This window comes from Neovison vison, chromosome 6 (genome assembly GCF_020171115.1).
Source record: "Neovison vison isolate M4711 chromosome 6, ASM_NN_V1, whole genome shotgun sequence".
In the NCBI taxonomy this organism is placed as follows: Eukaryota; Metazoa; Chordata; class Mammalia; order Carnivora; family Mustelidae; genus Neogale; species Neogale vison.
Window position 1 is genome coordinate 169,215,046 of NC_058096.1, and position 12,996 is coordinate 169,228,041.

The 12,996-nt window shown below is 49.4% G+C and overlaps 1 protein-coding gene across 3 annotated transcripts in view; it reads left to right on the forward strand.

Annotated features, from left to right (window-relative positions):
- The first annotated feature begins 312 nt into the window (after positions 1-312).
- FGD5 (FYVE, RhoGEF and PH domain containing 5) overlaps positions 313-12,996 on the forward strand; it is a 122,253-nt gene continuing 109,569 nt past the window's right edge. For 2 of the 3 annotated variants that reach the window (XM_044252924.1, XM_044252925.1), the window contains exons 1-2: positions 313-403; positions 8,796-11,454. In XM_044252924.1, the coding sequence (XP_044108859.1) occupies positions 391-403; positions 8,796-11,454 (2,672 nt within the window). In that variant the 5' untranslated portion in view covers positions 313-390. Of the gene's footprint in view, positions 404-7,062; positions 7,325-8,795; positions 11,455-12,996 lie in introns of those variants that run through there. The other variant, XM_044252926.1, reaches the window with a different exon arrangement.

Consider the following 12,996-nt stretch of genomic DNA (forward strand, 5'->3'; position numbering starts at 1 on the left):
GCGGCGCACTCGCGCCCCCTCCCCTCCCCGGTGCACGGCCAGCGCGGCCCCGCCCCTGGAGGCTCGAGCTCCGCGCCCCCACTTGCCCCGCGCTCCGCGCGGAATCGCGAGCGAACGCGACGCCGCGCGCTGCCCCGGCCACCGCCTCGCGTGCTCCGCGCTCGCGCCCCCTCCCCTCCCCGTTCCGCCCCGCCCAGCCCGGAGGCTCGCGCCCCGCGCCCCCACTTGCCCTGCGCGCCGCGCGGAGTCCGGCGCGCGCTGGGGGGCGGGGCGGGCGCCTGGGAGTGCGGGCCCCGCGGGGCGGCCATGGAGTGAGGCGGCGCGCGGACTCGCGCTGGGACTGACAGACTGACTGACCGACGGGCGGCCACGGGCTGCGCGTGCTGGAAGATGAACAGAGCAGGTAGGAGGCTCCGCTCGACCTCTGGCGCCGAGGGACGTGCGCGAGGGGTCCGCGCCAGGCGTCCCAAGTTGGAGCCCACGGGGCGCCTGGAGCGAGCCGCCGAAAATCCCCCGACCTTCCCACTCTGCTCGGCTGCGGCCGAGATATGGGCGGGTCCGGAGTCCCCCCCCCCTCCGAGGAGGCTGAGACTCATCTGGGGGCCCCTGTCCGAGACGCCCCGCCTGAGGGACGCTCCCTCGGACTCAGCGGGGCCGCACCCTGGCCGCGAAAGCGCTCCGCCCGCTCCCACCGCGACCACTGTGTGGGGCACCGCTCGGCAACCAAGAGACGCTCCTTTCGCGAAGGCGACTTGGTCGCGTCCCTGAATCCTCACCCCGGCTCCTCGGGGTTCCCGCCAGGCCCTCGCTGCCCCCTCAGAGGCCCCTCCTGGGCCCCGGGGTCTTTCTGCAGCTCTTCCCCACACTGGGGTCTATTTCTGGCCCCTCAGTACCCGGCGGCGCACTCTTAAGACGATGCCTGCCCCCTCGTCTCTCCTAGACCCTGAGACTTCGGAGCTCAGTCCCCGGAGGAGACTAGAAAGCCCTAAATTATCCCTTCCACCCCTCAGGCAGCGCGCTCCCCTCCCTCGCAGCGCCCTGGCCGGGGGCCCTTTTTGTGCCTCCCAAAGGGGACCTAACGCCAAGGGGGACTTGCCGAGGCTGAGCCGCACTCCAGACGTTCACTCCCATCCCTCGAGTCTCTCTGCCTCGTGAATCTGACTCTGCCAGTTCAGGGATTCCGGGAAATCCAGAAAGCGTTTGATCGGGAATACTAGCAGTCCCTTCAGAGGAGTGCCATTTAACGGATTTAGTGACTGAGACTCAGATGGGCGATGCCTGGAACTGTTCCCGGGATTCCTAACTCCATCCACCCCGAGGGCAGAAAGTTCCCTGGAAGAGGCGAGTTTGCGAGGCAACAGACTCCGCTAACTTAATTTCCCTGCCAAGGAGCGATAGTCACTCTTTTTTTCTTTCTCTTTTTAAAATTGAGCAGAAGGCAGCCCTCTCCCAGACCAACACCCTTGTCCGAAGCCATACTCCAAAACACACATCCCTAAAGAAACAGGAAGCCACCATTTTGGCTGTCTTAGAACCATATCCTGCTGCCTTGTGTGTGTGTATGTGTTGTGGGTTTTTTTCTTTTTTAAGTCTTTTTAATGAAAAAAGTCATTGTCTAAAGAGTTAAGTGCAGACAGGAGACATTTAGCTAGACTGATTTGAGAAAGGAGACCCTCGGGGACTTGGGAGTGTGGAAGCAGCCTTCCTAGGTCCAGGCTTTGTTGTTGCTGGGCATGTGTGATGCCTGGACAGTGAGGGAGTGTGGGTCATGGCATGGGGGTGGGTGGGAGCAGGAGTGCCACTTTGGGAGAGGCTGGAGCAGGGTCCCAGTGCCTAGCGCCACTCCTTGGAGGAAGAGGGTCTCCTCCTGCCTGTTTCTGGCATAGCCTGAACAGAGCCAAGCTAGCTTTTTCCTACACTCCTAATAAAACTCACTTTAAAACAATGGTGAGAGCGGTTCCAGTTTTCCCACGTTTCCCTGCTTGAGGCTTGGGCAAGCCCTCCCTTTTCTGAGAAGCTGGGGGATGGAATAAGCCGGAATAAACTGAGAGGCAGGTTTGGTCCCAGGAAATCTTAGCAGTTGCTACTCTTGGGTTTAGCCATCCTGTAACTTGCCTCCAGCATAAACCTGGTTACTTTTTCAGTGTGACGGTAACGATGGGAAGCTCACCTAATGATTTCTGTGTGCCATGCCCTGAACTTCCTGATCATGTAACATAGTGGTTCACAGACTCCATGGCACTGAATTTCAGAACCACCATATACTTAGTTATGTGACCTTGAGGAGGTTACTTCACCTCTGTGCCTCTGTTTCTTCATCTGAAAAATGGGGACCGTATGATCTTTGTCATTGAGTTCTCATGATTAAATAAAGCTTATAAGGTGTTTGGAACAGTGTCTGTCATAAACTACCAATGAATACTGGCTAATATTTACTGGTCACTTACTCTGAACTAGGTGCTGCTTTTAAGTGTTTTACTTCAGTCAATTCAGTTTTCACAGTAACCTTATGAGGTAAGTACTCTTGCTATCCCCATTTTATAGATGGGAAAACTGAGCTGCAGGTCACTGAGCCAAGATAAGATTGAAACACACACTGTCCAGCTTGAGAGCTGGCTTTTTTTAATCTAGTGCTAAACGCATAGTAGGTACCCAAGAAATTGTAGCCAACTGAGTTTGTTAGGTGTGTTATGTCTGTTATCTCCTTTGAACTTTTTAACATCCTTATAAAAAAAAGGAGGAGTTTATTTCATTTTACCAAGAAAGAAACAGGCTCGGAGAGGCAAAGTATCATGGCCGGGATGACACCGACGATGTGTGCCAGAGTTGGGATTGGAGCCCAGGTCTGTCTGAGCCTGGGCCCATGCCTTTCTCACTTTGTCCCTGTAGTCTTCCCAGTATGTGCCCTGTCATGGATCACCAGACTAGCTTAACAGCAGCCTAATTAGAAATCATCAAGCTTAGCTTGGACATTCCAGCAGGCACCCAGGAATGAAAGTTAAATTAAGATGCAACTGGAAGGTGAAATTGGAAGATAATTACTCTTGGAACATATGGCTATGAGAGTTCCAGGGGGAATATAGTGAACTGCAGTTGAAACAGAGTCAGGGACTGAATAAGGAGATATCAGGGGACATAAGAAGAGCCATGAAGAGCCATGAGTTTAAATATGCTGTAGTTGGCCGGAGCAGAAGGTACTTACTAACTGTTTGGTGTGGGGCCCTTGCTCCACAGATGGGGAAACTGAGGCTCAGTGAGGGGAAGGGATTTGCCTAAGGTCACGCCTCTAATTAATGGCCGAGCCAGCAGTGGATCAGAGTTCCTGACTCCCAACCCAGTGCTCCTCCCAATACCCCTTCTCATTTAACCTCTGCATAACTGACAAGGGAGCAGCAGCATGCATGAGTGTGAGTGACAGATATTTAATTAAAATAGAGAAAATATAAACTAGTAATGGGGCCTGGCTGGGAATGATTCCTATCACTAGAAGCTATTAAAAATCTCTTCCTCCTGTCATTGTGGTTCTCCCACTGTCAGTTAACTCTTGGCGTCTTGGCTTAAAGGGTATTCTGCATTTGAGCTATCCTTACCCATAACAAATTGCCAAGAGGTCCTGGGAAGAGAGGTATGAGCCCCCCAGGCTCTGTGATACAGGGAGAAGGAAGTTTCATACCACCGCTAGAGAAACACAGGGGACAGTAGAGGGGCCACCAGCCCCACCCATGCTGAGTTCTGGATAGTCAGAAGGTTCAGCTTCACCCAGAGGAGGAAGCCCCAGCCCTGATTTATCCCATAATCCCCCATCCCTGCCATACTGAACTCTTTATCATACTCCAAGACAGCTTGCCTCTAACTGCCTTTGGGCCTCTGCACATTCTATTCTCCCTATCTGGCATATCCAGCCTCTTTTCTGATTATGAAAATCCACCTTGTCTTTCTACATGTACCCCAGTGCTACCTCTTCCTTTGGGTCTTCTCTATGCAGAATTGATCTGGGACCCAAATAACCTTATACTGAGGGAGGCAGGAAGGGAGCAGAGCTGAAGCTCTCACACAACCTTCATTTTCTTTCCTTCTTCCCCAGTGTCTTTCCCTGACTCCTCATAACCTCAGGGCCACTGCAGCTCACTCCTGGGCCCTGTTCTTTTCTTTGTTCACACTCATTCACTCAGTGATCTCACTAGGCCCAGGCCTTAAATTCCATCTCTGTGATGGGTACCTCCAGCCAGATCTCTCCCCTGAGAACCCACACTGATCTATCTAGGAGCCCACTTGATGTCTGTCTCCGCCTAGGTGTGTGGTAGGAAACTCAGGTTTAGCATGTCCCGTCAGAAATTCTGGCTTTCCCTCCCCAGCACCAGTTGAATTCCCCAGTTCAGTCCCAATTCAGTTGGTGGCAACTTCACTTCCCCAGTTCCTCTGACAGAAAACTTTGGTTTCGTCCTTGACTTCTCTCCTCTTACACCTTATGTTCAGACTGCCAGCAAATCCTGCCAGCTCTGTCTTCGCGTTTGGAATCTGACTCTTCTTTACCACTTCTGCTGCTGCCAACCTGGTCCAAGCCTCTATGGTCTCATCTCTTGCCTAGATTATTGCAAGAGCCTCCTCATGGTTGTCCTTGCATCTGTCCACACCACTTCTACTTATTCCAGTACATTAGCCAGAGGATGCGTGTCCTCCTTCTGCTGGGGGGCGGGGGGTGCTGCAAAATCTGCACCCTCCCTGTGACCTCTCTGATCTCCTCTCCTGCTTCTCCCTGTTGCTTGCTTGCTCATCCCTCCTTTCCAGCCACTCTGGCCGTCCTTGAACACACACCCAAGTCCTGGCTTCCCTCATCTTTCTAGTCTTTGCTCTCAGTGAGGCCTATTGCAATTTAAAATTGGAAAAAAAAAAAAGCTCCTAATTTTTTCCACAGACTTTTTGATCATCTAACATACAATAATGTAATATGCTTCTCCTTTTTATTGCTTATCTTTCTCTAGTAGAATAAAAGGTCCATCAGGGACAGGGTGTTTGTTTTTGTTTATTGATTTGTCCAAAGATTCTAGGTGGGTGCCCTGCACATAGTAGGTGCTCAGTAAATATTTGTTTAATGGGCTCAGATTAATGGAAATTAGATGGGAGCAAATAAAAGCCAGTCATTCACCTTATGGTCAGTTAGTACTTCTGAACCCTGGACTCGGCCTTATTTAAATTTCATACCTGACTAGCTATCTCTGGTCTCTCTGGTCTCAGTTTCCTTGAATTTTACCCTTCTCTGCCTCAGTAGAAGCTGGGAGCCCTGAGTCTCCACTGTAGAAGAAAGCTCAAGGGCAAAAAGGTGAAGGCAGAAGTTCAAGTGACTAGACCGGGAAGCAGGAAACCCACGTTCTACCCGGGCCCTCCTCTAGATTTGTAAAAAACTATATGCCTCGCCTCTGTGTGCCTCAGTTTCCTCATCTTTTCCTGAAGGGTCAGAAACTTTCTGATTCTGGCATTCTTTGATCTCAGAGGATGCAGGTGAAATACCCTGAACCTCAGAGCTGGAAGCAGGACGTGGACACTAGATACTTGTCATTCCTAAGGGATCCTGTGGGGAAGGCATTTTCTTGCAGGATCACGCCTCAGACACCCACTGTAACCTTTCTCGAGGAGACAGTGCCCACAGATCAATAGCTTGATTGGATGAAGGATGGAGTGGGGGTTGGGGTGATGCAGCCAGGGTGATGGTCGTTTTTCATGGCCCAAATGTCCCTTCGTCAGGTCTCATGGCGCTCATGTGAAATACCACCTGCTAAGGATGAGAAATGAGAGTCCCACCCTCAGAGAATAATGTCATGCCAGTGCCTGACACCTGATGTTGGGAGGCTAGTATTATATATCAGTATAAAGCAAGACTTATGTCAAGGGAAGATGTGCGATAGGCAAAGACTGACAGTATTAGAATAGTAACAGCTTCTCTTTATCGAGTACTTCTACTTGAAGGCCAACTGCTGGGCACTTTTAACATGTATCTTTTAATCTTCGTAACTTCTTGAGAGTAGGTGTTCCTATTGTACCCATTTTACAGATGAAGAAACCGAGGCTCAGTTTCATTGTTTATTAAATAGCAAAGCCAGGATTTGAACTCAGAGCAACCAGGCTCTAAAGGCTCATTCCGTTACTCTACAATGACAGATCAGCTTATGGTTAGTTGTTTAAACTCCACATAGTTGAGTGGGTTTTTGTTGTTGTTGTTGTTGTGTGTGGTGGGGTTTTTTAAAATTTGTTTTGTGCTTTATTAATTTGGACAGATGTTTTTTTCTCAATTAGGACATATTTGCTTATGGAAACAAGGAGTTGGAAGTCCATTTATATTTTGAAAACTCTGTGTTATTATCTAGAAATCAGTGGATGGCCTGGGTATTAATGTAGATGAATGTAGGCATGGGTTAGGGGGTTGGTGCAGTGGGTACTTTAGCCTTTAAAGTCTTGACAGCTGTGTCTCTTCTCTCCCTTTCTTACTGGCAGCTACCACATTTTACACCTGGCTGTGTTCTAACTGCCAGTCCACACCTCTCCTAATTAGCTGCACACTGGAAAACCAGACCACTAAGGTCATTCATTTATTTGCAGAGTGCAACTAAAGAGACTCTGAAATCAGGCCCCCTCAGGAACAGGGTGCATGGGCACCTGTGTTCTTGCTATTCCAGGCCTTTTTAATTTCCTTTGGAGACTCCTCAGCTGAATTTTATGTAGCTCTGCCAGTTTAGGGGAGATACTTATTTTGGCTCCAGATGTTTTGAAATTGAGGTGCCAATGGAAAAGTCCCACGGAGATGGGCTAAAACTCCCATGAGTTTTAGCACTGTGAGCACTGTGCTGGCCAGCACCATAGCCACCACCCGCATGTGGCCACCAAGTAGCTAGAGTGCCACTAATCTGAATTGTGATGTGTTGAAAAGTGTAAAATACACATTAAGTTTCAAGGACTTAGTACAAAAAAGAATGTCAAATATTTCTTTAATATTTGTGTATTGATGACATGTTGATCCAGACATGATTCATTGATTATATGATATTAAAATGATGGGGTTTTTTGATATATTGAATTTAAAAAGAAATAGCATTAAAATTAATTTCATCTGTTTCCTTTTACTTTTTTAATGTGGCTATGAGAAAATTGAAAATTACCTATGTGATAATAAACGTGGCTCACACAGTATCTCTGCCAGAGAGCCCTGAACTATACAGATGGCTGGGATTAGGTGCTGCAAGGGTTTATCTGGGAGTCAATTGCGTGGGGAGAAGAGTTTGCTAACAGACCTCTAGGACCGCTGCTCCACCTCCCTTCTGTCATGATCCAGGTGGGCATTCTGAAGCTGCTCTGTGTCAAACCTAGGCCTTAGTGGGGATGGCCCTGGGAGACGGGGGTGGCTTAGGGGGAGACTTGTGTGTCGTCATCTATAGGCAATGGGGAGCCAAGCAGGGCATTTGAAAGCGAGAAGTCAGGGTGGATTGCCTTCCTGGAAAGCTTTATTCCTCACTCTGTCCACAGTGTGGCCAGGGGCTTGGAGGCATGGAGGTATGCTTGTGGCAGGACAGATGAACTTGGAAGTGAGCAGCTACTCCCTGGACCCTTGCATTTGTCCAGATCCCTCCCATTCTGCAAAATACAGCTGAAATTTCACCTTTTCCAGGAGGTCTTCCTCGTTACAATAACTCTTGCTTCTCTGACTTGTGTTGCATGTACCACATCCTTTATTCTGACATGGTCAGCTAGATCCTCCACATCTGTAAGGCAAGAGACTTTTTGCAAAGATCCATGTCTGAAAATACTATACAGTTTCTCCCATGAAATCTGGATGCCCATAAAATCTGGATGCAGGGCACTTGGCTAGACACCAGTCTTGACGCATGTAGAATTCAGAGGTGACCCTTAGAAGAGTCATGCATCACTGTCACAGACCTTTGGTGTATCGTTCTTGAAGGAATGAGATAATAGCTATTTATTTATTTATTTATTTATTTTTAAAGATTTTATTTATTTATTTGACAGAGAAAGACCACAAGTAGGCAGAGAGGCAGGCAGAGAGAGAGAGGAGGAAGCAGGCTCCCTGCTGAGCAGAGAGCCCGATGCGGGACTCGATCCCAGGACCCCGAGATCATGACCTGACCCGAAGGCAGTGGCTCAACCCACTGAGCCACCCAGGTGCCCGAGATAATGGCTATTTAATAATAATCTTCCAAGGGTCTCCGGCTCTGTCCTTTAATTGTGCTTGTTAGTCTTGCCTCCCTGACTCAACTGCAAGTATTCAACAGAGGTATTCTTCTCTTCTTGACCCTAGAAGACCTTCCCATCAACAGTTCTGTGCATATAGATAGTAGGTATCCAATGAATTAACTGTAGTATGAGTAGAGTAGTATGAATAGAAGCTCCGTGAGGGTCCCAGGGATGGCGATTGTCAAGCTCCGCATTGTCTCATGGGTCCCTGGCAACTAGAAAGCATTTAATATGTGGCGTTGGATGAACGATTACAATGATCTGCACTCCTTTGTTTGAGGAGTATATCACTGAGTTGAGTTTTGTTAGCTGGACTCTGTACAGAAGGAAGATCTATTCATTTTGTTTACAGAATGAATTATCAGTAGAGGTGAAAGGATTTTAAAGATGGTGGTGGGGGACATAAACTGAAGACAAAACATAGTGGATTGGGCTCACATAGGTTAGAAAACTCTCTTCAGAGCTTTCTTGAAAATACTAAGTAGGACACTCTGAATGGAAATAAGGGTAACTGTAATTTTTGTGTCCTTGTTTTCTCTATTTTCATCCTTCAGATTCACCAAAACCACCAGTTGCTCCCAAGCCAAAGACGGCCAGTCCCCTCACGCCAGTGACAGCACCCAAATTCCCTTCATCACCCCGGCCTGATAGTCTCCATAGTCCCAACTCCATGTCCAGGGGGCCAAAACCCCCCATCGCCCCTAAGCCCAGGCTGGCGACCCCCAGTGAGTGGAGAGCCAGTGTGTACGTGATCAACAGCTTGAACAAATGCAGCAATGGGAAGCTGCTCTGTGTTGACAGGGGGCTTTATGAAGAGCACCGGTCCAACCTGGAGTGCTCCGAGTCTGAAGCTGATGAGGATTACATCGTGGTCCCCAAGTCTCCGCCAAAAGAGGATGGACCCAGTGATAGCAGCTCTGTGGAGAATGCAGTAATGGTGCCTCCAGATGCTGCTGGGGGAGAGGAGTGCCAGGAGGGAGGCAAGGGGAGTGACCTGGAGGGGATGGGAGCTGCTGAGGACTTGGCAGCCCCAGCTGAGGTAGTGCCGAGTGAAGAGGCTGATGGAGGCACAGCCCCCACTCCTGAGAATGTGGGGGCAGAGGATGGTGCCTGTGACCCGGGGGCAGAGGAGCAGACGTTTACAAGTAAGGAGGAAGAGAAGCTAGTGGAAGAGCACAATGTGTACAACCTGGAGGACAGGGGCCCTTGGGATGGAGAGGCAGTCCTTCCCAGTGATATCCTAACTCACATTGATTTAGAGGCTCCAGCAAATACCATTGATGAGCCTGGGCCCCCTGGGACACCCAGGGAGGCAGAAGAGGATGGTGAGGAAGGCTCTGCCAGCACAGAACCAGGGGCTCCAGAGGAGTGTGTGAATTCTGACGGGCCCCCTGAGGGAGATGCTGAAGATGATAGCAAGGAACCCACAGAGAATGAGGACTTGGCCACAGGTGTCCAGGAGGTGGAGATGGCCACAGACAGCCCTGAAGTCTCAGAGGAAAGGGGCGATGATGCCACAGCCAGTGGTGACCAGAATGACCAGGATGAGCCACATGACCAAAATGAGAAAACGGACCAGGAAGAAATGGCAGCAGTCACTCAGGAGGAGGGAGGGGACCCTCGAGAAGGTGAAGACCTGGTACAGGACGAACCTGCCGAGGAGAGCTGCCAAATCATTCCTTATGAGAATGATGGCATGGATGACTTTGTGACTTCACTCTCAGGAAGTCCCTACGAGTTATTTCCGACTGAAAGCACCTCTTTCTGTAGCGAGAGCTACTCCTCTTTTTCCAAGTCAGCGAAAGACTTAGAGTCACAGCAGGAACCACAGTCTGGAGAATGTGCGGAGCAGGACCCCACTGTTGGAACTTCATGTGACTCTGGGGAGGGCCCCTCTGTCCCTGATGTGGTGGTCATGCCAGAGGATGAGGATGCCGTAGATGATGCGCTCACCAACCCCTATGAGATGGGAGTTGACCTGGAGCAAGGGGCTAACCCCGAGGAAGGAGAGAAGCCTGAGACACAGGCTGCATCAGACATGCTGAGTGGTTATGGCACAAAAGAAGAAATGAACTCTGATGCCGAGGGTGGCCTGGTCTCTATCGACAGGAAGAATATCATCACGAGGACCAGGCCCCACTCCGGGAAGGTGGCTGGCTATGTCCCAGAAACCGTCCCAGAAGAAACCGGACCAGAAGCTGGCTCATCAGCTATTGGCATTAGAGGTGGCAACAAGGAGGCAAGAAAGACAGCTCTTTCATTGGAGGGGAAACCGCTGGAAGCCAGCAGGGCCTTGCCAGCAAAGCCCAGAGCCTTCACTTTATACCCCCGGTCATTCTCTGTGGAAGGCCGAGAGATTCCAGTGTCCTTGTACCGGGAGTCAGAGGCATCCAGCTTGGATGACCATAGGATCAAAAGGAAAGATGACAACCTTTCTCTGCCTTGTATGATTGGCTCCTCTGGAAGTTTCTCCCAGAGGAACCACCTTCCATCCAGCGGCACCTCAACACCCTCTTCTGTGGTCGACATCCCGCCCCCTTTCGACCTGGCCTGTATCACCAAAAAGCCCATCACAAAGAGCTCTCCCTCCCTGCTGATTGAGAGTGAGCCCCCAGACAAGCACACCAAGAAGAAGAAGTCATCCTTCAAGAGGTTCCTGGCGCTGACGTTTAAAAAGAAATCCGAGAACAAAGTGCATGTGGATGTCAATGTGTCTTCTTCCAGGTCATCTTCAGAATCCAGCTACCACGGGCCTGCCAGGCTTCTGGAAATCGACCGGAGGAGCCTCAGCAACTCCCCGCAGCTTAAGGCTCGGACTGGCAAGCTCCGGGCTTCCGATTCCCCTTCCTCCCTCATCTTCTACAGGGATGGCAAGAGGAAAGGTGTCCCCTTCAGCAGGACGGTGTCCAGAGTGGAGTCCTTCGAAGACCGCTCCCGCCCCCCTTTTCTGCCCTTGCCCCTGACCAAGCCACGGTCCATCTCATTCCCCAACGCCGACACTTCAGACTATGAGAACATCCCAGCCATGAACTCAGACTATGAAAATATTCAGATTCCACCCCGGAGGCCTGCAAGGGCTGGGACATTTACAAAACTGTTTGAAGATCAAAGCAGAGCCCTGTCCACAGCAAATGAAAATGACGGCTACGTGGACATGAGCAGCTTCAACGCCTTTGAGAGCAAACAGCAGAGTGCAGACCAAGAAGCAGAAAGGTACTGTGAAATTCCATTTTCTTTGTTCTTGGGCAAGTGTGACCATCTGAGATTAGGTGTAGGGGACAGAATGGACTTGCTTTTTAGTCTCAGGCTCTGTGTATTTCTAGCTGGGTGACTTGGGGTGAATGGCTTTACCTCTCTGAGCCCAGTTACTACATCTGTGAAATGGGATTCCTGCTGCCTCAAAGCAGTGTTTAAAGAGATCAGAGATGATCGTCTGGGTGAAAGTATTGTCCGAAATGCCAAATACAGTGTAAATGAGAGCATTTGTATTTCCATTATTTGATAGACATTTCTCATCTAGGTAGATGGGTTTGCTAGTCCCTTCCAGGAAAGTCACCAAGAGAGAAGGTCCTGGTATTGTGCCAAACTAAATATCTTTCACCATCAGGAAAATACCCTAAATTGAAATTGATACCTTTTTACTGTGTAAATATACACTTTATTCAATGGAACTAAAAAGACAATCTGTTTAAATTGTTTTAAAGAGCAAAGGTGCCTTGAGCTAAATTTCTGAATAGAAGCCTTGAAGACATACATCCAGGCTGATTTTATTTTACTTTTTTGGACTCATTCACCTTGAAAATAAGAGTGAAACACTGAAATTATTGACAACGGTGGGGATTTTCTGACCCCACCCTCCCAAGACTGACTGAATGCCCTTATTGATCATCCCAAGTGGATAACTGCCAGATCTTGCTGTTCTTGTACCTTGTGGATACAACTTAAAGGCAATGCAATTCAGCCTCAACCATGTACTCTCTTTGGGAGCACCTGATTGGAATGAATACAAGCAAAAATCACCGTGATTTTATTATTTTTTTTAAAGATTTTATTTATTTATTTTACAGAGATCACAAGTAGGCAGAGAGGCAGGCAGAGAGAGAGAGAGAGAGAGAGGAGGAAGCAGGCTCCCTGCTGAGCACAGAGCCCGATGTGGGACTTGATCCCAGGATCCTGAGATCATGACCTGAGCCGAAGGTAGAGGCTTTAACCCACTGAGCCACCCAGGCACCCCAGTCACTGTGATTTTAAAGGACAACCTGATTCTGACCCCTTGTGTGCAGTGACTTCACCCAGTCCCACACAGCTGCTGCTGCTAGGAGTTCCCGGGCGCTTGCAGTAATGAATAGATAAGATGATTTGCAATTAGCATGAGTTGTCGCTGGAGTGTAGATGCTAGAAGTGTTTATGTGGTTTATTCTCCTGAGTTTTTTACATGGTTCCCCACCCTGGCTCCATCTTCTCCCTCCCCCAAGTCTGGGTGAGGCCGTTAATTAGTTCTTTCCAGAATGAAAGGGTTTGTTTGCTGGGGCAAAGGTAAACACTAACACTGTTGGAGGGACTGAGTTTAATTTGGAGAGTGTTGGACTTGTGCAAATTTTACATGGTTGAGAACTGCACAGCCGACCAGTTCCTTGCATTAATAGTTATCAGCAGGGTTTGACAAGATCCAGACCTAGCTGAGTGTCTCCTAGTGTTAATGAAAATAGAACCGAGCTCTGAAACCAGAATCACCTAGAAAGGATCTCAAAGGGC